Below are 23,110 nucleotides of genomic sequence, written 5' to 3' on the forward strand. Positions count from 1 at the left end.
CAAGCTCTAGACCCTTTTATCAAGGGCAGATTTTCCCTTCAGTTTCTCTCACTTTGCTCTCCAGTGCCTTTACTTATTTAACATTTTTTTAAATTTAAAATATTTTCTTTCTTTATTTGACAGAGTGAGGGACAGACAGCACAAGCAGGGGGAGCAGCAGGGGGAGAGGCAGGCTCCCCACTGAACAGGGAGCCCGATGTGGGCTTGATTCCAGCGTCCTGGGATCATGACCTGAGCCAAATGCAGATGCTCAACTAAGCCACCCAGAGGCCCCTCTCTCCAGTGCCTTTAAATAGTTCTTTAACTGGAGTCCGTAATGGTTTTCTGTAGGAAGGTTGTCTGATACAAGTTAGTCCACCATTCCTGGAATTGGAACTCTTTTCTCTTTTTCTTTTAATTGTGGTAAAATACACATAATGTGAAATTTACCATCTTAACCGTTTTTAAGTGTACTGTTCAGTAGTGTTAAGTACATTTTCATTGCTGTATAAAGTCTTTAGAACTCTTTTCATCTTGCAAGACTGAAATTCTGTACCTATTAAACTACAATACCTACTCCTCTCTTCCCCCAGATCCTGGTAATCACCATTCTACTTTCTGTCTCCACGAATTTGACTCTAGGGACTACATATAAATGAGGTCATATGGTATTTGTCCTTTTGTGTTTAGCATATTTACTTAACATCGTGTTCTCAAGGTTAATCCATGTTTGTAGGATATGTCAGAATTTTCTTCCTTTTTAAGGTTGAATAATATTCCATTTTACGTACATAACCACATCTAAAAACATATTTCTTTATTTTCTTAAGTAAGCTCTCCACCCAATGTGGGGCTTCAATTTACAGACCCGTGATCAAGAGTCGCATCCTCTTACTAACTGAGCCAGCCAGGCGCCCCCTGTAACCACAATTTCTTTACCCATTCATCCACTGATGGATATCTGGGTTGCTTCCGTCTTTTGGTTATAGTGAATATGCTGCTATGAACATGAGTTTTTTAAGACTGTGAAGTTGCTCTGCATGTTGAGAAGCATGTTTACTTACCACGGACCGATTTGTTTCAGAAATGGTTATGGAAAAAAAAAGGTAAGAGTTGAGGCCTGGTTGACAAAAACCAAACCAGAACAAAACCAAAAACCCCCAAACCACGTTATCCTCAGGCTAATTTCTGTGCAATGATTTATTTTGAAAGAACAGTATTTTCCAAAGCCTGTGGGTAAGAGCTTTAGTTAATTATGCTTTGGTACAATATTTTTTTTCTTTGTTTTTTTTCCCACTGTATTCTTAATGTTTACAGTTTCCTCATTTTAAGCAAAATGATTTTCAGTGAAGTTGAATATTATATCATCTACCAAAAGAAGAGCTAAAGGCTGCTATAAAGTTGGTTATGAGAGTAAAACGTATGCATATGGCAGTTGTAAAAACAACAATAAACTAAAACCAAACTTGTCTTCTAAAAAATTTTGGACATTTAATTTAATGAAGAGTTAGAATCTAGAAATATATGTTGAGAAAGTTGAGAGGTTTTGTAAGTATTTAGAAAACCTGTCATGATTATAATATGCATCTCTGGAGTATTTTAATTTGCATTTCTAAGCCCTGGCACCAGTATATTTAATTGAAATTCTGAACGTTATTAGCTAGCTATAGTAGACTTATACTGATAAAATTGAGGGTCTCTTGGTATGCTTGCAAAATTTAATAGCAGGTACACTTGTTAAGACTGCAGTAACCTGAGTTCAGTTGATATTAAGTGCTTATGAACTATTTAAAAATTACCTCCTCAAGTTAGTTTGAAGTAGATAACATAATTATTCCATCTTACCCTTATATATTTGTTTTACTCCCTTTATTTATTTATTTATTTATTTATTTATTTATTTATTTTTATTTCTATTTTTTTTTTAAAGATTTTATTTATTTATTCAACAGAGATAGAGACAGCCAGCGAGAGAGGAAACACAAGCAGGGGGAGTGGGAGAGGAAGAAGCAGGCTCATAGCAGAGGAGCCTGATGTGGGGCTCGATCCCATAACGCCGGGATCACGCCCTGAGCCGAAGGCAGACGCTTAACCGCTGTGCCACCCAGGTGCCCCTGTTTTACTCCCTTTAGAATATGTATTTTAAAAACAGATTTATTCAAAGAGTTGAGTAAAATACAAGGTATGTGTATGTATATGCAGGTATAAATGTTTGTGGTTGGGTTTTCTGTCATTGTTACTAAAATATGTTTGTGTTGTAGCTCAATATAAATTAGGGCTTGGTCTTAAATCTTTATAGATTGAATTACAAAGAAGAAAGAAGTAATATTTAAAAGTGTAGGTCAAAATAACACAGTTTGGCTTTCTGTGAAGCAATAAGAATGATTAAAGCTACAAGGTGTGCTGGCTCAGTCGGTGGGGCGTGCAGCTCTTGGTTTCAGGGTCGCGAGTTCGAGCCCCATGTTGTATGTGGAGATGACTTAAAAATAAAATCTTCAAAAAAAAATTACTAAAGCTACAAATTCTGGAAGTTAAATGTCATACCCAGGGAAGATAATTGAAGTATATTATTGCTGTGCTTTGTTAGCCAAAGTGTAAAAACTGTATGTTAGGGGCTCAGATATGGTATGAGTGAACCATATGTTTGAGAAGTCAGAACAGCCACCTTTCCATACCAGATGCTCTCAAAAGTTTCTCCTAAAGTTACATTCCCTGGGAAGACTGACAGGAGACACTTTTGAAAATCTTTATGAGTAATACATCTCAGATTGATAGCCTAATTTTTACTAGGCTACCCTGAATTACTTCACTAATGTGGACCAGAGAATATAGTTCAATAATGAGTACCTGCTATTTGCTCAGGAGAACTTTCAGTTTAAAATCTTGAATTGAAAATACAGTTCTTTGGAAGATCTTATTCTTTTCAAACATTGAGGATACTGACCTCTGCACTTGGACTTGTGAGATTCTGTCCAGATGTGTCATAAATACCATTACTTTCATTACTATTTGGGGTGTCCTTCACAAATGCAATTAATGTTACATGTACATTTCCAGATGAACATATTTCTGTTAGTTTTGATTGGCTCTTAATACTTTTCTGAATTTCGGGGGTAAATGTTCCTATAAGATAAAGTGTCATTATACAAAAGGCCATAACTTGAACCCTCATGATAACAGAAGATATTACAAGGTCATTGTCCAAGTATAACAGAACTTTCAGTTTCTTTGGAACTTGTCCTAGATAAAGGTGAACCTGATGTGGCGATCTCTTTTACTAGGCTCTTGGTGGCCATTTCCAGAGGATGTTAGATGATAAGAATTAGATGCTGACACAGAGGAAGCAGAGCCTGCACTTGGAAGACTATGACTCTTGCACGTTCCACTCCCACCTCTAACCTCCTTAAGCTCAACTCTTCCAGTTCATGACTGCCCAGCGGTGTGAAATATGTATACATTTTTTGTTGAATGAATGAACACCTCAATTAGTGACATAAACTAATAACCCCAAATTTTCCCAGCAGTTGGCTTTCCTTCCACACATAGATAGTAATTACTAATTGCATTTTTAAAACTTTGCAAACTGTAGAGTGCCATCTATATGAACGATGGAATTACTGTTGTCCTTATTACCATTAGGCCAGTTCCTGGTTGAATGAGCACTCTTTCTTTCTTCCAAGTGACTCAGATTATGGATGTTTATGACCCTTGGGACCTTACTTCTTGGGCAGGGAAGACTGTATCTTGAATCGCTCTGGGGAAAAGGCAGAGATAGAAGAATGGCTGTCATGGAGCTCTCTCTCTTATACTGTTTCCTTGGTTTGAGTCATTCTTTGTTCTGAAAATTTATAGGTAAAGATTACCTAACATCACATTATCTAGACTAACATGGTAGCCTTTTAACTGGTCTCCTCACTTCCAGTTTTTCCCTACTTTGTTACCCTAAATCCTCTTTTTACATTAATCTAACTAAAATTAAAGTTCCAGACATGTTATTCCATTCTCTATGATCTGCAGTGAATTCTTTTTACCTGCTTATTTCGTTGAGAGTAGTCTAGAAAATAGATTTGATAATAGCACTTGAATTTTTGTTGGCTGCTATTATGTGTTTAGAAGAAAGACTGCTTGCTTGGCAATGAGGATAAGTGTTCTTTCATTTCTCATTGTGGTTTGTTATATTATTTCTGCTTATTTTTTAGTAGAGACCATAAAATAATTTTATTGTGAATTTCTGTGTCTCTTCAAATTGACCTGTAGGGTATATTTTAAGATATTTTGTTCATACGTGCACTTGTATATAAATGAGTGTATGTATGTTACTTGTATATAAATGAGTATATGTAGCTATGTAATATATACTTAGAATCATGGCTCTATTTCATACTTTTCTTCTTCTTCTTCTTCTTCTTCTTCTTCTTCTTCTTCCTCTTCCTCTTCCTCTTCCTCTTCCTCTTCCTCTTCTCCTTTCCCTTCTCCTCCTCCTTCTTCTTTTTTGCCTGACATGGAACTCAAACTCATGACCCGAGATCAAGGGTCACATGCTCTACAGACTGAGCCAGCCAAGTGCCCTTGTTTCATACTTTTTATATTTGCTGTATTTTTATAATACTTAGCTTAAAGGTGTACTGACAAATGATTGAGAGAAATTTGTTAGTTCCAGGTATATCTTCTGTTACTGAGTTGAGATTTTTTTTTTAAAGATTTTATTTAATTGTCAGAGAGAGAGCGAGCGAGTGTGTGCAAGTAGGCAGAGCGGCAGGCAGAAGGAGAAGCAGAGTCCCAGTTGAGCAGGGAGCCGGACGCGTGGCTCCATCCCAGGACCCCGGGATCATGACCTGAGCCAAATGCATACACTTAACCGACTGAGTCACCCAGGTGCCCCTGAGTTGAGATTTTTACCAATACTCATTTTCATCAACTCCTAACCAAAATGTAGTAACAGAGGAGTACTTTAGAGTTGTATTTATTAGGATATGCAGTGTGGTTAACAAGTATAATGGGAAGTTATGTAGATGAATATGCCCCTCACATAAATCCTGCAGCATGCTAAGAAGATCTTATGTTAAAGATATTAAGTCTCTTATAATTGCTTTTACCTTCCTTCTATAATTTGAAGCTAAATTTTAATGAATGGAAAAATGCTTCTATTTCCCAAACGTTTTGGGTTGTAGATTTATTTGCTACTAGTTAAAAATTCTGTGGTATGACAACTTTGCTTAATAAAAGCGTAAGGGAGAAAGACCTGCAAATGAACAAGTTAGCAGTGCTTTGTCGTCAGGGAGGCTCTTACCAGAAGAAGGATATAAAAAAGCTTTGCAGATAAGGGTCTGTGGAGATTACATATTTCAGCCCCCCATCTCAGGAAGTAATTTTTTCTAGGTCATCCTTGTCCATTGGATATCCAGCTTGTTTAAAAGTTTCTTGTGATAGAATATTCACCATCTACTGTGAATCTTGAATAGCTTTGATGTTTTTATTCAGTTCCACCTTATGTTGAACAGAAAAAACAATTTCTTATGACTTCCACCCATTGGTCCTATCAGTGACTTCTAGGGCAGTTTTTAAAAGTATTGCCATTTGCATATTTTTTCATATAAATGTTTTAAACAAGTTGAATGTCCAGTGGACGAGGATGCTATTTCAGATTTCTCATGTCTTTTACTCATGTGACTTGTTTGTTCCACCTTCATGCAGGCCTACTGTGTGCTGAGAGGAAGAGTGTTTGACCACCTATTTGACTTTGAGCAAGTTATTTCCCTTCTTGGAGCCTCAAAATCTTGAGAGGATGTAACTCAATCACTGTGTAGGATCCGTGGTCTGTTTGTTGCCAATAAGTGAGATTATGGGATGAGACTATTGCTGTTTTTGCCCTAATTTCTTAAATATCTGGCCCAGAAACCATTTCTGCTTTCTCCTAAATGGAATAGTCCAATTAGGAATGAGATGTGGCTACTTTTTGTAAAATCTAGAAAACATAACAACCGTCTGTTCAAATTAATATCTAGAAGTGAGCAGAAAATAGCCGAAAAGTTTAGGAGATGATTTGTTTGTTTTGCTTTTGTTTTGCCTTTTCTTTTGTGTCCAGTGGATATCTATTCTACCTTATATACTGGAAGACTTACATACCAGAATTAAATGCTTATTTAATGAAAAATGAAAGATTGAGGTAGTATCTTTTTTTTTCTTCTTTTCAGTGCCTGCCCCTTAGTCTTTGGTAAGTAATGGTTCTCAGCTATAAGGCTTAAGGTATCTTAAGTGTCTTATCCCACTGCTGAGGCCAGTGGAATCACTTTGCGGATTTAGCTAAACCTTTGTACATACATGTCTGTGAACAAAATTCTTGATGTTTTATGTATGTTTTTGACCTATTGGATTTAAGATGCCATTTTGTGAATTATTATAAAGTTGCAACGCAGGAAAAAAACATTGGACACACCTTCATAGTTGATATTCTGAGAAAAAAAGCCATCACAGAATATTAAAACAAGAATGGTGCTTTCCGTGACTTGTGGGCTTTTGCACGTATATGGAATCTTTACATAGGGTGAATACTAACTCTGAGCTGGAGGTTCCATTTGCTATTCAGTTTTCTAAGAAATATGACCTCCCTCCTGCCACCTTCTCATCTCCCCCGACCCCACCAAGCCCATTTGAAATTGGTGTGTAGCAGCCAAAATGAGTAAAACGAGCACCAAATCCTGGCCTGCAGAATTATTTGAGAATTATGGGTTAGACATTTGTGGGCCAGGTGTGCAGTATATCAGGATCCCAAGTTACATTTTGTTCCACAGGATTCCTGGGGACAAACCAAGGCAAGAGGGTAGGCTGTTTCTCTGAGATGATACATAGTCATATCAAAATTAAGCCAAATCAAGTGGTAACCTTGAGAAATAAGCAGTGATTAAAAAATAGTACAGGTATCCTTGTGCTGAGACATGGATATGGGGCTGTGTTTTTCTCCCTCGGGGGAATCACCACTTAAGTCCAGTAACATGTTAATTTTTCAGTCTTCTTCTTCTATATGGACTTGAGCTGCCCTGAGCAACACGGGACTTCTGTGTACAAGTGGCAACTGAGTAATGCGACTAGTCCAAGTTAAGATGTGCTGGAAGTATAAAATATATACCAGATGGTGAGCACTTAGCATGGAAAAAGAATTTCATTAATTGATAGCATTGATTATGTATTGAAATCATAATATTTTGGATATATTAGTTGAAATATATTATTAAAATTGAACCTGTTTCTTTTTCCTTTTTTAATGTGACTACTAGACACTTAAAATTACATACGTGACTCTCATATTTCTGTGGGAGAGCACTGGTCTAGACCTAAGGGTTTTTATTTCCAAGGCATAAAATTGATCCAGAATTAAGAAATGAGGCACTGGAAATCTCCCAAAGAAGGTTGTCAGCCACAAATGCTGAGCCTGGTGTGATATCTGACTTAAGGTTTCTTCCTGCATTAGTTGGGATCTCATTAAGAAACAGAAACCACATAGTACTTGGACAAGAAAGTTTAATATAAAGAATGATTAACTTGGAAAGGGACTTGACTACTGAGGAATAAAGAGGACTCCAAAGAATATAGGAAGAGTAGACAATGGGAGCAATCACTACTCCTAGAGCCGAGGCAGAGCACTTTAAGGAGGGATATATTCGGGAGCAGGTTCCTTCTTCACCCCAGAGCTGAGATCCAGGCCTCACTGGAGAGAGCACAGCTGTGACTCATGTAATGGTGGAGAAGTTTGGGAGATACCACAGGCTACAGGAAGGCACTCCCTGGGTACCAGCAGCCTTCTCTGGGCAGCTGCCCTCTGAGGGCCATTGGAATCTGCTGGGGGTGAGTGCCATCTGGTGCCCCACATGCTTCCCACTGCACATTGCAGGAGCAATCAGAAGAGCACATAGGAATCAGGACCAGGACGAGGAGAAACCCCTTCCTCCTCCACAGTTCCTCCAGCATCCTCTCCCGACAAACACTAACATGGTATGGGTTGGCAAAGAAATGTTTGCACGGTCCCTCTCCAGTATTATAAAGCAGGGCAAAAAAGGGTGAATTTGGAAGAGAGAGAGGCTGATGACTGGCAGCCTTGATAAGTGTGTTGCCACTGTGTAAGACGCTCTGTTTTTTGATAGATTTAGATAGTTTGGACCCAGGATAGAATATTTAAAAATTGGGCTGGCCACAAAAATTCAGGACATATGGTCACCACACCCCCAGAATTTTAGTTAGATGAGGATCTTTTTTTATTTTGAAATATTCTAGGAAAGATTATGTCTTCTCTTGTGTTGTTACTTACTTTCTTTATATTTTAAACGGTGAATATTAAATAGTACATCGTCAGCTTCCACTGGAAATGCAGTCTTGGTGTATGCTTCTGTCGTCTAAGTTTTACTCATTGCTTTGTTTATTCCTGGTAGTGTTTGACTACAGTTACAGAGATTACGTTCTGTCCTGGTATGGAAATCTCAGCAGAGATGAGGGACAGCTTTACCATCTGCTCTTGGAAGACTTTTGGGAAATTGCCAGACAGCTGCGTCACAGACTGAGCCACGTGGATGTAGTTAAAGTCGTCTGCAATGATGTTGTAAGAACTTTACTCACTCATTTCTGTGACCTGAAAGCTGCGAATGCCAGGTAACTGATCTAGCATGAACAACCTCCCCCACTTTTCCCCCCACATTAAAATCTTTTTCTTACACAGAAGAGGGTCAAAGTCAAGATAAAACTCTAGAATTTTCTGCCTCTTGCTGGTGCTTGGCTTGAAATGTAGGTATATTGAGGGAGAACAACTATGGTGTTTTGGTAAAGTAGATTTTTTCTGTATCTCTCCAATAAAAAACCCCTTAATAGACTTCTTTAATTTTGTGAAAAACTTTAACAATGAAATTAATTTTTCCAAGCCAGCACTGTCATGAACTTGTTTATAGAATCATGAGTACCTAGAAGTAGAAAATTTAAATGTGTTTTATACCGTGAAGTGTCCATGAGTTTATAATTTTTAGAAATAAGGTTTAGAATTCATGTTTCTTTTTGTGAGTCCTGTTGCATCACAATATCTTGAAAATTGACTTTTAAAAGGAACTCAATATTGAAATTTGTGGGCTATAATTAGAAATGTTTCAGTGTGAAAATTGTGAATATTTAGGTTGTTAGCTCTTTGTACTGTTCCACTGACAAGATTTGTGCCTATGAGGTGACTCTGCCTTTGGAAGGAAGACTTCAAGACCATTTCTGTGCTTGTAACACATCCTTAACATTCAGAGGTTTGCTGGTAGGATCTTAATTCTATGTCCTGCTCCTAAGTGAGTGTGAAAATGCTGAATTACAGCACTTCTAAATGAGGATGTATAAGCATTGGCATCCTTATTGGGCGGGTGGTAACTCCTATTGTCTTCTGAGAAGCGCTGCCGAGTGAGTTTGTCAGCGGGCAATCCCTGTTCCGCACTGTGCCGTTGCTCCGCGGGGCCTAGTTGCTAAATGTCCTTGTGCAGCAGAAGCTCCCAGTTCTCTTTCCATGAATAGTTCTCTCTGCCAAAGTCTGTGTCTCACAGGCTTATGAGATCAAAATGTACAGAGCCATCATGTGCCTAATATTTTCCAGTTCGCTGCCCCCAGTGTTTTGTATTTTTTAAAAACTGTGACCCGTAGTACATACATTTTATATTGTCACACAGTTTCATAAACAATATGCTTATTACCTGTGATAACTGATATTTTTGTGTTAACATCTTTTTAAAAATGGTGTTTGAGACAAACTATATTTTATTTTATTCCTTATGGGTCACAACCCATGATTTAAAAAAAGTTACTGTAGAGCAGTGGTTCTCAGGGGTTTTTTTTTTGTTTGTTTCAGGATCCCTCTATATTCTTAAAAGTTATTGAAAACCTAAAAGCACTTTTTTTTTTAAGATTTTATTTTTAAATAATCTCTGTACACCCAACGTGGAGCTCAAAGTCGTAATCCCGAGATCAAGAGTTTCGTGTTCTTCTGACTGAACCAGTCAGGCGCCCCCAAAAGCACTTTGTTTATGTGGCTTCTAGCTCTTGGGGAGCTGGACCAGCGTGTACTAGTTTGCAAGAGCTGACTGTGCACAGCCCTTCCCTACTTTGAGATCAGTGATATCACCTTGCTAGCTTGTCATTGGCCATGGTGGGAGTATTTACACTGTGTAGTGGGTGAATGCTACAAATCAGAGCTGTGTTTCCCCTGGCAGAGCCAGTTGTTAAATGTATATAACCTCACCTTTTGTTATACCATCCATATTTACCATGTCAGCTCTTAAATTTTTAAGAGTTCACATTTTTAAAGTTCACAAATACACAATCCATTTCGCATTAGCCAGCAGAGTGATGGTGTCAGCACAGATTATGTAGCCTCTAGAAACTCCTATGTTTGTGAGAACAGAAGTGAAAAAGACAGGTGACATTTTGTATTACACATAGGGGTCCCCAGACCACCCTTTCAAAACTGGTGTTGGTAGAGAAAGCAACATCCAGGAAGGGAGTATGTGAACTAACAAGGAAGGTGAGAGAATGAGGACTCTAGGGTTACATCCCTGGCATCTCAAGAGCTTCAGCCGCTCCTTCAAGTGTTCAGCAACCCCTTGGAGCTCCTGCTGGTTTGCTGTGTATCTGTTGTATAAAGTGCTTCTTGCTTCTGCCTGCCAGATACTGTCCAAGACTTGTTTGAACTCAGTGGAAGCTCATTTTAAAGTATTTAAATTATGGTTCAATGAAGGACAGTATTTTAAATCCATGTTTTATTCTGGTGAGAAGACTGATGGATGTAGGTTTGGGAGAAGAGCAAGTGGTTAGAGAAATTTAGTATTTTTATGATGATCTAATTTGAACATGAGCATATATTTTTCATGGAGACATTTACCAGCTTCTGAAATTACTGCTTTTGTGACTAATAGAAAGATATTATGGGTAAAGCATCACAATAATAGAAACAGAGAATTGATTCCATTTTAGAAATGTCTTCCCTCTGGGCTTCTAGTTTTGTTATACCAATGGTAGATTTATTTTGCTGATATCTGGGCTGTGCCTAGAAGCTCTAGTTGATGAGTCTTATTAAAGAAAAAAAAATCTACCACTGTACTCTGGGATTATAGATATTTGAAAAAGTGCCAGTAGGTTACTCGTGTTTTGCATATAGATGATTATGCCCTGGAAGTGAACCCTAGAGAACTAATATCTGATTATGCATTATCTTCTACAAATCATACAGTGAGACTGGCGGACAATGTGTCTAGCTTTGATGGCTGTGTCTGCACTTGCCTGCCCCAGGTAAATAGTACCATCGTCTAGAAATCTCCACTGGTGTGTGGCTATCTATAGGCTGCAGGATGACTTTGGCAGCCTGGGAAGCACCCAATTGAATTGGCCACTGTCAGACAAGAGAATAATAAATTGCATTAATAAAAGCAACACATACACTGGTTGACTGTTAGGCAGTTGTGTGGAGGCAGCTTTTCAGTCAGCACGTGTTTATTTCCAGGCCAACATTCTGTTGCTTTTTTTTTTTTTTAAAGATTTTATTTATTTATTTGACAGAGATAGACAGCCAGCGAGAGAGGGAATACAAGCAGGGGGAGTGGGAGAGGAAGAAGCAGGCTCATAGCAGAGGAGCCTGATGTGGGGCTCGATCCCATAATGCCGGGATCACGCCCTGAGCCAAAGGCAGACGCTTAACCGCTGTGCCACCCAGGCGCCCCGGGGCACCTGTTGCTGCTTTAAACCCAGTCCAGATCACATTTAAGTCTTGCCTCTGCTTCCTCTTCCTTTGTCCTATCTGTCTTGTTCCAGCATGTTTTGGAAAAATCTAAAACTGATTCTTTTTACGCTGTTTAATCAGTAGCATCTTTAATTTCATAATCTCCTTACAATCTCTTTGTGTTTGGTTTACTAGTCAAGAACGGGCATGCTGTTTAGGGGGAAAAATAATGTTTTTTATTCATATATTCTGTCTTTGTCTCTGAATTTTCCCCCCTTTCATCTTTGTGATCTTTGATTAGGGAGTAGCGTAGAGAGTCTGGACTTGAGAGTCAGGCAGAACAGGAGAGTTATTTCTACCATTTATTACCTCCAACTTTGGACTATTTGCATAACCACTCAGGTCCCCAGTGTTCTCATCTATGAAATGCTGCTGATGATATCTGCTTCTTGGTGTAGGTGGGAAGATTAAGTCTTGTTGCACATGTGAAATTTACAAAAGTCAATGTCCTTTTGCTCACGCAAGGAATGAGAACCCAAATGCAAATAGTAGGAATTGCAGTGAACAAATGATCCCTCCACACTGGCAGGAGGAGGATGCTGCGTGGACGCAGGTGCATGGATGCCTCCTGACCCAGAAGCAGCCACGTGCCTCAGGATCTTTCCTTGGGTTCTGAAGCAGTACTTGATGCCCATGAACTAGAGGGCATCATAGGAATATCCTGCTTGGAGTGAGCACAGGGATTCCAGGGAAGCATTAGCCTCCCTTTTTCCTCAGATGGAGCTCGCTTGACCAGATATCTGGCCTTTTATGCTCACTCAGAAAGTTTTTCCCTAACTCAGTTCTAGGAGGGAGATGAACTTGTAGAAGTCTGATGGCCAGTCTGCTTTTATTATCTGCCTTCCATTGGAAGAGAGAAGGGATTGTATATTCTTTCTGAGAGAGATTTTGATATTAAAGAAAGAAGCTTCTGTCGTTAAGTTTTGGGGCCAGTTTTGCCCATAATTGTTAACTAAATACATATTTTAAAATAAAATTTTATCCTTAAAAGTGCTTGATGAGACAAGAGTAACATCTAGATCTTACTATATTAAAAGATCATCTCTAACTGGCAGCATAGCTAGAATTTCAAATAATTGAAGATGCCATTTTAAATTTACTTATTTTTTATTTTTATTTTTTAAAGTAAACTCTACGCCCAGTGTCTTGAACTCATGCCCCCCCCAAATCAAGAGTCCCCTGTTCTACCAACTGAGCGGGCCAGGCACCCCTAAAGAGGCCATTTTTAAAAAGTCAGCATCTATCAGTGTATATGTAAAAGGTTATTATTAAAATCTGTTTATTTTGTTGGCTTTTCACATTAGTATTGAATTTTTCTTGCTTGTCGTAGAAGACAAAGAGGAAATCTTTCTTTTTTAGGGTGCCTACTCTGGAAACTACTCTTTACTCTCCAGTGCAAAAAGAAATTGCAGTAAACACTCTGGAGGTACTAGTCATAAAAGGCACCAAAATGCGTTGGTTTCATTCCTGTGTAGCACCTAGTATGAGTCCTCCCGCTCTGCGTAGTGTCACCCCTTCCCCAGGATTGGCCACTGGTTAATATAAGAAGTCCATAAACTTTACCTCTAACCTGGAAGGTGTTAGAAAAATGAACTTCCCGGTCTTTCTTGAACTACTACGATCAAGGTACTGCAGAAAAAAGAGGTATAGAAAGTTCTACTTTCTACTTCTCTTCACTCAGATCCTCCAAACTAATGGTCCTGGGATAAGGATAGGGTCAGTGCTGGTAGGGAAGCCTGTGACCACGGTTAGCAAGACTGTTTAGAAAATACTTGGGAACCTCACAGAAGGCCATTTGCCACCAATTTATGTAGCATCAAGTCATGGACCCTTTCCTCAGTAGAAAACCCATAGCATTTTTATCCCGTGATTACCTAGTCAGGAAAGCTGGCTAGTGATTCTGGTTGTTTTCTTAGACTTTTTTTGAAAAAAGAAGCTGTAGATCACATTTAAGAAGATATCCAGGAAACTTAAATATAATCCAGTTAAAGAAACACTCATACTTTTCTGGATTGTTACTGTGATTTGAGAGTTATGTGTAATTGTTGATGCTACTTAAGGTTTGAAATCCTGAAAGGGCATGCATTAGCATTTTTCTCAATTAGTCTGTGATTGAGAAAATTATTAGCTATTGACATTTTTGAGGAGTGGACACAATTATTAAAACTGATGTATTGTCCATTTGAGGTATTTTATACTTAATGATACATAACTAAATTGTTTCCAGAAATTTCTTTCCTTCCTCTTCCCTCTCTTCATTAATTTCTTTTAGACATGAAGAACAACCAAGGCCTTTTGTGTTACATACATGCTTGAGGAACTCATATGATGAAGTGAGATTCCTACAAATGTGTTCTCGGGTTCTGGTGTTTTGTCTCCTTCCTTCAAAGGATGTCCAGTCTCTCAGCTTACGTATAATGCTTGCAGAAATACTCACAACAAAAGGTAGACTTTTATAAATAATTCGTATTACTAATGTGATGATTATGCAGACAAATATGCTACATACTAATGTGATAACACTTTATATACACCTATGCAGACCTTGTATATTGTGGGACATATGGGAGCTAAGATATTTTCAGATTTTCAAACTTGAAGTGTCACTAGAAAATGGCATTATTTGGCCATCCATGATAAACAAGTTCTTTATGTAACATGTTGCCATATGCATACCTAGTCCATTCTGTTGTTTATTTTGACACAGGAAAATTAGTCCTTAATGTTCTTCACAGGGAAGCATCCATTTGGGATAGCTTTTGAGTTATCCAGGTCAATAATCTATACATCAATGAAAGAATATCTGTACGCAAACTCTAGTGTGAATTTACTTAAAATACTTTAAAATAGAAGATTCATTGATAATGCCTATATGTAATTTTGTGAACTTGGAATAAAAAAGGAACTGTACCACAATATAACGTAATTACTAAAGAAAGTATAATGAGGAAGATGCTTGGCCAGAATAAGAAAAATGGAAGAAAATATGACCTAAGGGAAATTTCTCTTACCTCAAAATCTCAAGTAACATTTCATTGGATATGCATTGATCGTCGCCTTTATTATCTGTGGTCATTAGCGGATACCAAACACAGAGAAAAGGGAATTTTTTCTTTTTTTTTTGGCTTTATGATCCTGAGATCAACAGTGAGCTGAGATCAAGAGTTGGTTATCTAACCAACTGAGCCACCCAGGTGCCCCAGAAAAGGGAACTTTTTTTTTTAAGGATTATTTATTTATTTTAGAGAAAGAGTGTGTGTGAGCATGTGTGTGTGGTGGGGGTGAGGGGCAGAGGGAGAGGGAGAGAATCCTCAAGCTGACCTGACGCTGGGCTTGATCCCGGGACCCTGAGATCATGACCTGAGCTGAAATCAAGGGTCTGACACTTAACTGACTGAGCCCCCCTCCAGTCACCCCGAAAAGGGAACTTTTTTTTTTTTAAGATTTTATTTACTTGACACAGAGAGAGACAGCCAGTGAGAGAGGGAACACAAGCAGGGGGAGTGGGAGAGGAAGAAGCAGGCTCCTAGTGGAGAAGCCTGATGTGGGGCTCGATCCCAGAACGCTGGGATCATGCCCTGAGCCGAAGGCAGACGCTTAGCGACTGAGCCACCCAGGCGCCCCTGAAAAGGGAACTTTTTAACCTAAAGTTAGTAGGATGAGTTTATAGTCATATCATTGACTTTTTTTTTTTTAAGATTTTTTATTTATTTATTTTTGTGAGAGAGAGAGCATGAGCACGAGCAGGGGGCAGGGTGCAGGGTGAGAGGGAGAAGCAGACTCCCTGCTGACAAGAGAGCCTGATGCGGGGCTTGATCCTAGGCTCCTGAGCCGAAGGCAGGCGCTTAAGGGACTGAGCCACTCAGGTGCCCCTCACTGACTTTTTAACAGCTTCTTCCCTGAGGTCTGCTTTCACCAGTTGGGAGAATGTTCACTTTCATCTTTTGGCGGACAAAACACATTGAGCCTTATAAAAAAAATAATAAAAGGAAAAAAATCAATGTACTTAATTTTGATATCTTTGTTAGGAACTTGGGTTGCAAATGACTTTCTTTCATTATTCCTTTAAACTTAACTCATTTGTTAAAACAACCACTTGATTGTAGCCATAGTTGGTAGCATACCCAGAAGGAGCTGTGTGTACACGCACACACATTTTTGAATACTTGAGTTGTTTGTATTTTCCCCATTTGGGTAGTTTAAAAACATTTCCCAAATGTGGTTTCAGTTCTGTAAAAGAAAAACAATTCCTTTGAAGGACAATACCTTTTTCAGTGGTGCTTTCTTCTTCTTCCCACAGTCTTGAAGCCAGTAGTGGAGTTACTTAGTAATCCAGATTACATTAACCAGATGCTACTTGCCCAGTTGGAGCGCAGAGAACAGATGAATGAACATCACAAGAGAGCCTACACCTATGCTCCTTCTTATGAAGAGTTCATCAAGCTTATTAACAGCAACTCTGATGTTGAGTTCTTGAAGCAACTAAGGTATTTGATCTTTAATTATAGCATGACAGTAGCTACTAACTATCATTCTCTGCCTGGTTAGGTACCCAAAAAATGTGGTTGTCAGGGAGGCAGAAATAAAGGAAGTTCATAAATCTTACTATTCAGTGACAACTACATTTATCCAACTTCTCCTTTAGCAGAGGAATTAGTTTTTCCCCCCAGAGTATCCTGTTTTTCAAGTATTTAGGTTATAATAGCTTGAAAGCTGTTTAGTTGTAGGAGTAACTACTCAGCTGCTCAGATATTTACTTAGAAAAGCATGGGAAGGAGATGATGTGTTTTTAAAATTACATAATAGAACATTGCATTGATTTTCATTTTTCTTAGAAAATGCAGGCCCAGGTTTGGGAATCGTGGGTTCTTGACTAATTATTTTGAGAAAACTCATTTGAAATATACCCCAGGAGTCTCTTTGATAGGGGAGTTGAATCTTCCTTATTGTACTTGAGATATCTTAGGGGTGTTTCTGTTTTTGAATATTTATTCTTTATTCCTATAGTATATGCATAAACAGTATGATTATACAATAACAAATAGTTTGTGGATTTTCTAGGCGCTGTTTCTGTAGTTCCTCTTCTGTGTTAGTGTCCCCAAACAATAGTACATGGGGAAGAAAGGCAACTCTAGTATGTCCGTTTTACTTCTGATAAGTAATTTTGGTAAATCACAGATGGAAAATTAAATATTGGCTGAAAGGTCTTTGAACTCTTCGAGGATTTTAGATTTGCCACATTTGCCTCTGAACTAGGGTCAACGCTAAGGTGAGTTGTGCTGCTTAGTTTTCTGTTCTGGATAATACACTATTATAAGAGGTATACGTTGTAGAGGGTACCATGTTCTTGTAGACCATGTCATGTATTAATCTAGGTCCTGCAAATGTATAATGATGGCTTCAGTTGTATAATTGTGTTTACAGATAATTTAATTCTTAGGGGATGTAATCTCTGTAGATTTATTTATGCTTCTCTTTCCATGTATAATCTTGAATAAGCTATGTGGTACTCATTTATTAGAGATTTATAATCATTTGTGTCTGAATCTAGAAATTCCTTTTTGTTCATTGTGACCCTTGATCTGATAGAGAACCCAAAAGCCAATATCCCAGATTTGTTGTCTGGGGTTTACAGGTTATACCCACAAGGTCATCCTTATCATGACTTCCTTTGAAATTTAAAAGGAGTTTAAAGTGTCATTCTATAGAAAGTGAAAGAGCTCACAATGACAGGACATCCTTGTTGCCTCCTCTTCCCCTTAAAACTGGCAACACACACACACACACACACACACACACACACACACACCCCAAGTGCTGGTTCTAGAGATGCTATTCAGACGTACACTTCAGTATCGCTCTGCCTGGGTACTATTATACCTGCTGTTACCGGATGTACTGCATGTGGTATGACCAAGGTAACACTCTGTGGAATTACAATTTTCTCTTAAGACGTTGTTTGTGAACAGATGGTACCGCATGTTGATAAACTGTGGAGGCATTGCATTCCTAAGTACTTTTCCCCTGTTAAGCAGTCTTGCACAATACAGTCAGAAGTGGATCATTGGGTAACTTCAAGGAGGTTTAAGATAACAATCTAGGATCAATAGTGGCAGGTTCTTAACTGAATCAGTATTTATTCTACTTCCAGACTTATGAATGAGTGTTCTGTTTTGTGTATCAAAGATCCCAGCTCTGCACACATGTTGACATAGATAGTGGTATAACCAGAAAGTACCAAAAGACTTTTTTGAAATCAGGAGTCATTATTTTGGGCGATCAACCATTGGTACCCTAGCACAGTTCTGTAGGATGAGATGAAGGGATCTTGATTGGAATTGATGGTTTATCTTTTTCAAAATGTACTGGTCAGAGGCTCAGGGCCTTTTGAAATGCTATAGGTATTTTAATGTTGGCAGTTGGTCATCTAGTAGGTAAAGCAGTAAGTCAGTAAGAATTGGCTTTTAGAAAACAAAAGCCTCAGGATGATTGGACAACCTGCTTTTGTCACAGTAGGGGCATTTTGGATTGCCTTCACCTGAGTGGCCAAAGATGACACTAGGAATCCTGATTTGACATTTTCCCCTTTAAAACATGATGAAACAAAAATGGTATGCATGCTTAAATCTTTCTGTAAGTTCACTTCCTCTTGATATCATAAATAGGGCAACACTGAAGTCTAACACACTGGGTGTCCTGAGAGGCAGGCCCTCTGTTGAGCACAGAGAGGCTTAAGGGGCAGTAGAAATGCTGAACTAAAGAGCGTTCCCCCCCCCCCCTAAACATTGAGATGTGGCTCACACCCCATTAAATTCACCATTTTGAAGTGTATGATTCAGTGGTTTTTTAGTATATTCAGGCTGTGCAACCATTACCTCTAATTCCAGGATATTTTTGTCATTTTAAAAAGAAGCCCTGTGCCCATTAGCAGTCAATCCCCATTCTTTCTCCACCCTAGCCCTTGGCAACCACAATCTCGGTTCTGTCTCTGTGGATTTGCCTGTTACGGACATTTCATATGAGTGGAATCATGTAACATGTGGCCTTTTGTGCTTGGCTTCTTATATTCAGCATAATTCAAGGGTCATCCATGTTGTGGTATGTAATTAATACTCTATTTCTTTTTTTGGCTGAGTAGTATTCCATTGTATGAATACACTGCATTTTGTTTATTGTTTTGTCAGTTGATGGATAATTTGGTTGTTTGCATTTTAAAGAATGCCTTTTGAGTTTTTGTTGAATATCTTCAGTAGTATTATCAAAAGATTCCTAATCTCTTCCTACCACCCATCTGATATATATTCCTATTTCGTATATTCCTGGTCTCTTCTGTGTCCTGCACTTTACTGTTGGCTTTTGTTTCCAGCAAAGTTCATAGAGTCCATGGGGAGGACATTCAGAGGTACTTTGGTGATTAGACTATCAAACTCTTAAAGTGCCCATTCCATTAGAAAACAGAAAGAATACATTTTCAGATTTAATTAAGTTGATATGATGAGTGAGTGCAACTGAAATGACCTATTTTTCTGACCTCTGTCTCTTTACAAACTTTCAGTTCCTCATGTAAATCTTGGGAAATATGTTGATGACTTCCTTTGGAAGGGCTGCAAATTTCTCTTATAACACGGAGTCATATATGTTAGTCAACATCAGCTGTGGGATCGTGGTAATCCTGAAGAATATATAGTCTCCTTAACAGCTTGGCAAAGAACCTTGGGATAAAATACTGCGAAGGGCATTTTTCTGAATGATGGATATGCACATCCAGAGTTACTTTCTGAATACTCTTGTAAATACTGCATTATCCTGGGGCACCTTCCCCCGATCTATGACTATGGGACAATTCCTTGACCTTTGCTGTAGATAAACTTTCAGGCAGTTCTGTCTGATATAGTACTGGTGTGTCTTTTGTCCAGGGAGCAGTGTCCCTGTTCTTTGTATCTTAGGGTACTCTGAGGGCTAGCCTTTACTCTCTGCTTCTTGCACAGATTGAACTAGAAAGGCTACCAGGAACCACTCTGCAGAGGTAAAGGTTGATCTTTTAGCTCAAAAAAGGTGATGCTGCAAAAATTATCTGGCTACTGGGCTAATTACTGTTTATCTGATAGAGGAATTGCTCTCTATTGAAGGGTCAGGTCTACGTACTGTTATTGACAGGCAAAATTGCTTTTTATCAGACTCCTGTCTAAAGAGCCAGCATCGATGAAGCTTATCAGCTGCCTTGCACTAATGGAGTGGCTTTCTTCCATCATGGTCTGAACTATTTTGTTTTTCTTGTACAATTAGAGTACTCTGTCTGACTTTATAAGCATTTTAGGTCACTATCTTCAAATTGCTCTCAGTAAGATTTTAAGATATGCTGCCTAAGGCAGGGAATGTGTCTTAGTTTGACTAAGCAGTTGACGAAACCATCCACTTTTATTTCATACATATTTGGGAGATAGATGATGTTTATTTTCTAAAGGAATTAAAGTCATTAAGCTCTGCTGGGTTGGAATGCATTAAAAACAAACAACCAAATGAAAAAAACTTTGAAGGTCGTATTTGTAGCTCTGTGATAGTTTGTTTTTTTCTGAGTCAACATGAGCTGCTTTGACAGTAGGATTATAGAACTAGAAATGGTTCCTTTGAGTACACTAAACCGGTTTTTGGCCTTGGCTATATATTAGAATCACCCAGACTTTTAAAAAATGACAGCTGGTATCTCACTGTCCTTTGCAGCTACTTCCTTTTTCTTCTTTGCTGGCATCCAAGATGTTGAAGTGAGGATGTGGTGGCTGGACTGGTATAACATTTTGAATTTTCCAGCGTCTTCTAGTGGAAGCAGTGATCCACTCTGCTAACGAGACAGGAGCCAGAAATCTGAATGTCCTGTTGATGCAAGATATTAAAGGACAACTGAACAGTTCCCACTGCCCGTCTGGGTGGTGGGTTGACAACTGCAGTCAAGGAAGGCAAACCGGAGGTCAGAGCAAAGGGGCATCCGTTAGTGAGACTCGGCAATTACAGCCGTACTAGAGAAAGTGCTGTGTGTTCCTTTATTTTGAAGATAAAGAAGGAGTCGGAGTAAACATTAAACAAAGGGAAAATGAAAGGTTCTTGTCTTACAGAACCCCCTAGGAGGGAGCAGGCAGATCATGGCCCAGGAATACCTCCTGTTGCCTGCGTCGTGTCATTTCTCAGCGTGTTTGCACAAAGTGCTTTCTGAAAGCGATTTGCTCCTCCTTGAGAAATACACTTGCCTAGGCTTCTCCCCCAGGGATTCTTATCTAACTGGCCCGGGGTGGAACTGGGCATCAGTGGTTTTTAAACGCCCTCCAGGTGATTATAACATGCAACTAGAATTGAGAATCTCTTTTAAATGGAGTAGTCTTCCACTTGTTACCAAACTCCAGTCTCGGCTAGATGTTCTATAATCATTATATTCTAAGTCTTTGAAAACTGTTTATCACTGTTGGAGAGAGATAGTAACTATTGAGAAGAATATTGATTAATCCAGACACCTCATTCTTCTAGCATGTTTATTGTAATGAATGAAGGGTGTTTATCACTGGTGATCCTGAGAGATGCATGTAACCCGAGGTTTCCCAGCCTTGGTGAAAATGCCTTTTTGGCCCATATAGTTCTTTGTTGTGGGGGTGGTTCTATTTATTGTAGAATATTAGCATCACTGGCCTCACCCACTGGATGCCAGTACCACCCCCGTAGTTGTGACAACCAAAAACATTCCCCAGATATTGCCAGATGTCCTCTGGAGGACATCATTGTCCCTGATTAAAAACTATTACTTGAATTCCATGAAAAGATTGGAGATGCTTACATTAGGATTAGATTGAGATGGAGAGGATAGACAACCCACAGAATAATGATTACTTACCAAAGCATACAGGGTTTTTTCTTTCTTCTATGAAAGAAGTCAAGAACAGGCAGTCTAAGACTGGTAGGAGGGCTTTGCCCACCACAGGGACCCAGGCTCCTTCCAGCTCACTGCTCTGCCATCCTAGGAATATTGCAGAGTCCTCGTGGTTCAGGGTGTAGTCTAGAATGCTGTTCATCATATCCTAATTCCAGGAAGCAGAATGAAGGCAAGGAAAGATGGTGGCAAAGGTTATGCATTGACTCTCTTCTAAAGAACTACCTGGAAGCTACTTCATGACATTTCTGCTTATATTTTTTTCCGTCAGGTATAATTATTCTGGGAAGCCTTAGGTTCAGTGAAAACTGGAGGATTCTATTACTAAGGAGAAAAGAAACCTAGATACAGAATGGGCACATAGCCATTTTTGCCACAGTACTACGTGTTGTGTAGTTACAGCAAGGCAGGATGGCGGTACTTCCCACAGAAACATTGGGCAAATACTATTTTCCTGGACTGGACATTTGCCAGAGTTAAAGAGATGCCAAGAAAATGCCCAAGAAGGGGAAACTTCTTTGTTTTTAAGCTACCATTTGTTGAATATCCAATATGCATTAAGTACAGTGAAGTGTCAGGTTCTTACCATCTGATCATTATAACAACTATGTGAATTAAGTATTACTACTCTCATTGTAGTCGAAGAGGGTAAAGTGACTTGCCCTGGATCACTTAGCTAGTAAGGAACAGCTGGGATTTGAACTCAGGTCTGTCTGACTTGAAATCCCACATGTAAAGGTGGGTAACCGGGTAGCCAGGTGGGCAGAAAAGAACATGACACACGGCCCCAACCTTGTGGGATTTCCTGCAAGTGTGGCGACCAGTCTCTACTGTCTAGGAGCCTTTGCAGGCACTAATCCTTGCATGGATAACGGTACTGCCTGAAGTCCCATCATTTGTTAGTGAAACAGGGATAGGCTGCCGGAGAAACAAGCCGTAATAAAGAAAATCGGGGCAGCCTGTCACTGCTATAATTTCATTTGCTTCCAGTCCAGTCTTTATTAGATTTTTTTCAGTTCTGGATTTGTTTATTTCTGACCCCTTACTTAAAGAGTGACATGGAGAATCTAAAAATAGAGAGGAAATGCTAATAATGAATAAAAGGTTTAAAATTAAAAAGATTAAGTATTATTTCGCTTGGAGAAATGAAGGAAACCTTTTATCGAGTGTGTACTGAGATTGATGTGTTTTCTGTTTTACTAGGATAAAGCAAGAGGGAATGACCATAATGAATAAGTTAATTTACGAGGTCATAAGGAATAGTGGAATGGGTTACTGAGGGAGTTTTCTAAATAGTTTTTCTTCAGATATTAAGGGGTTGGATTTCATCTCTGAATTAGTTTAGGTGCATTTGCATGTGAAGATTAATATACTAAAAATATTAAAATACCTAAAATTGCATGCTTCTGTGTAGGAGAATTTAAATTATGTGAATG

General features: G+C 38.9%; 1 protein-coding gene and 1 long non-coding RNA gene across 4 annotated transcripts in view; one reads left to right on the forward strand and one right to left on the reverse strand.

The window, feature by feature from the left end:
- Positions 1–23,110, forward strand: part of SNX25 (sorting nexin 25) — a 124,016-nt gene that overhangs the window by 29,703 nt on the left and 71,203 nt on the right. For both annotated transcript variants that reach the window (XM_040643392.1, XM_040643393.1), the window contains exons 3-5: positions 8,403–8,619; positions 14,034–14,206; positions 16,062–16,248. In XM_040643392.1, the coding sequence (XP_040499326.1) occupies positions 8,403–8,619; positions 14,034–14,206; positions 16,062–16,248 (577 nt within the window). The remainder of the gene's footprint in view (positions 1–8,402; positions 8,620–14,033; positions 14,207–16,061; positions 16,249–23,110) is intronic.
- LOC103680981 overlaps positions 15,522–23,110 on the reverse strand; it is a 53,870-nt gene continuing 46,281 nt past the window's right edge. Inside the window, exons 5-6 of one of the 2 annotated variants that reach the window (XR_573204.2) lie at positions 21,639–21,822; positions 15,522–15,728 (exon numbers count right to left, since the gene is read on the reverse strand). This is a non-coding gene — a long non-coding RNA (uncharacterized LOC103680981). Of the gene's footprint in view, positions 15,729–19,744; positions 20,633–21,638; positions 21,823–23,110 lie in introns of those variants that run through there. The other variant, XR_005838295.1, reaches the window with a different exon arrangement.

Source organism: Ursus maritimus, unplaced genomic scaffold, assembly GCF_017311325.1.
Source record: "Ursus maritimus isolate PB19 unplaced genomic scaffold, ASM1731132v1 scaffold_28, whole genome shotgun sequence".
Lineage (NCBI taxonomy): Eukaryota > Metazoa > Chordata > Mammalia > Carnivora > Ursidae > Ursus > Ursus maritimus.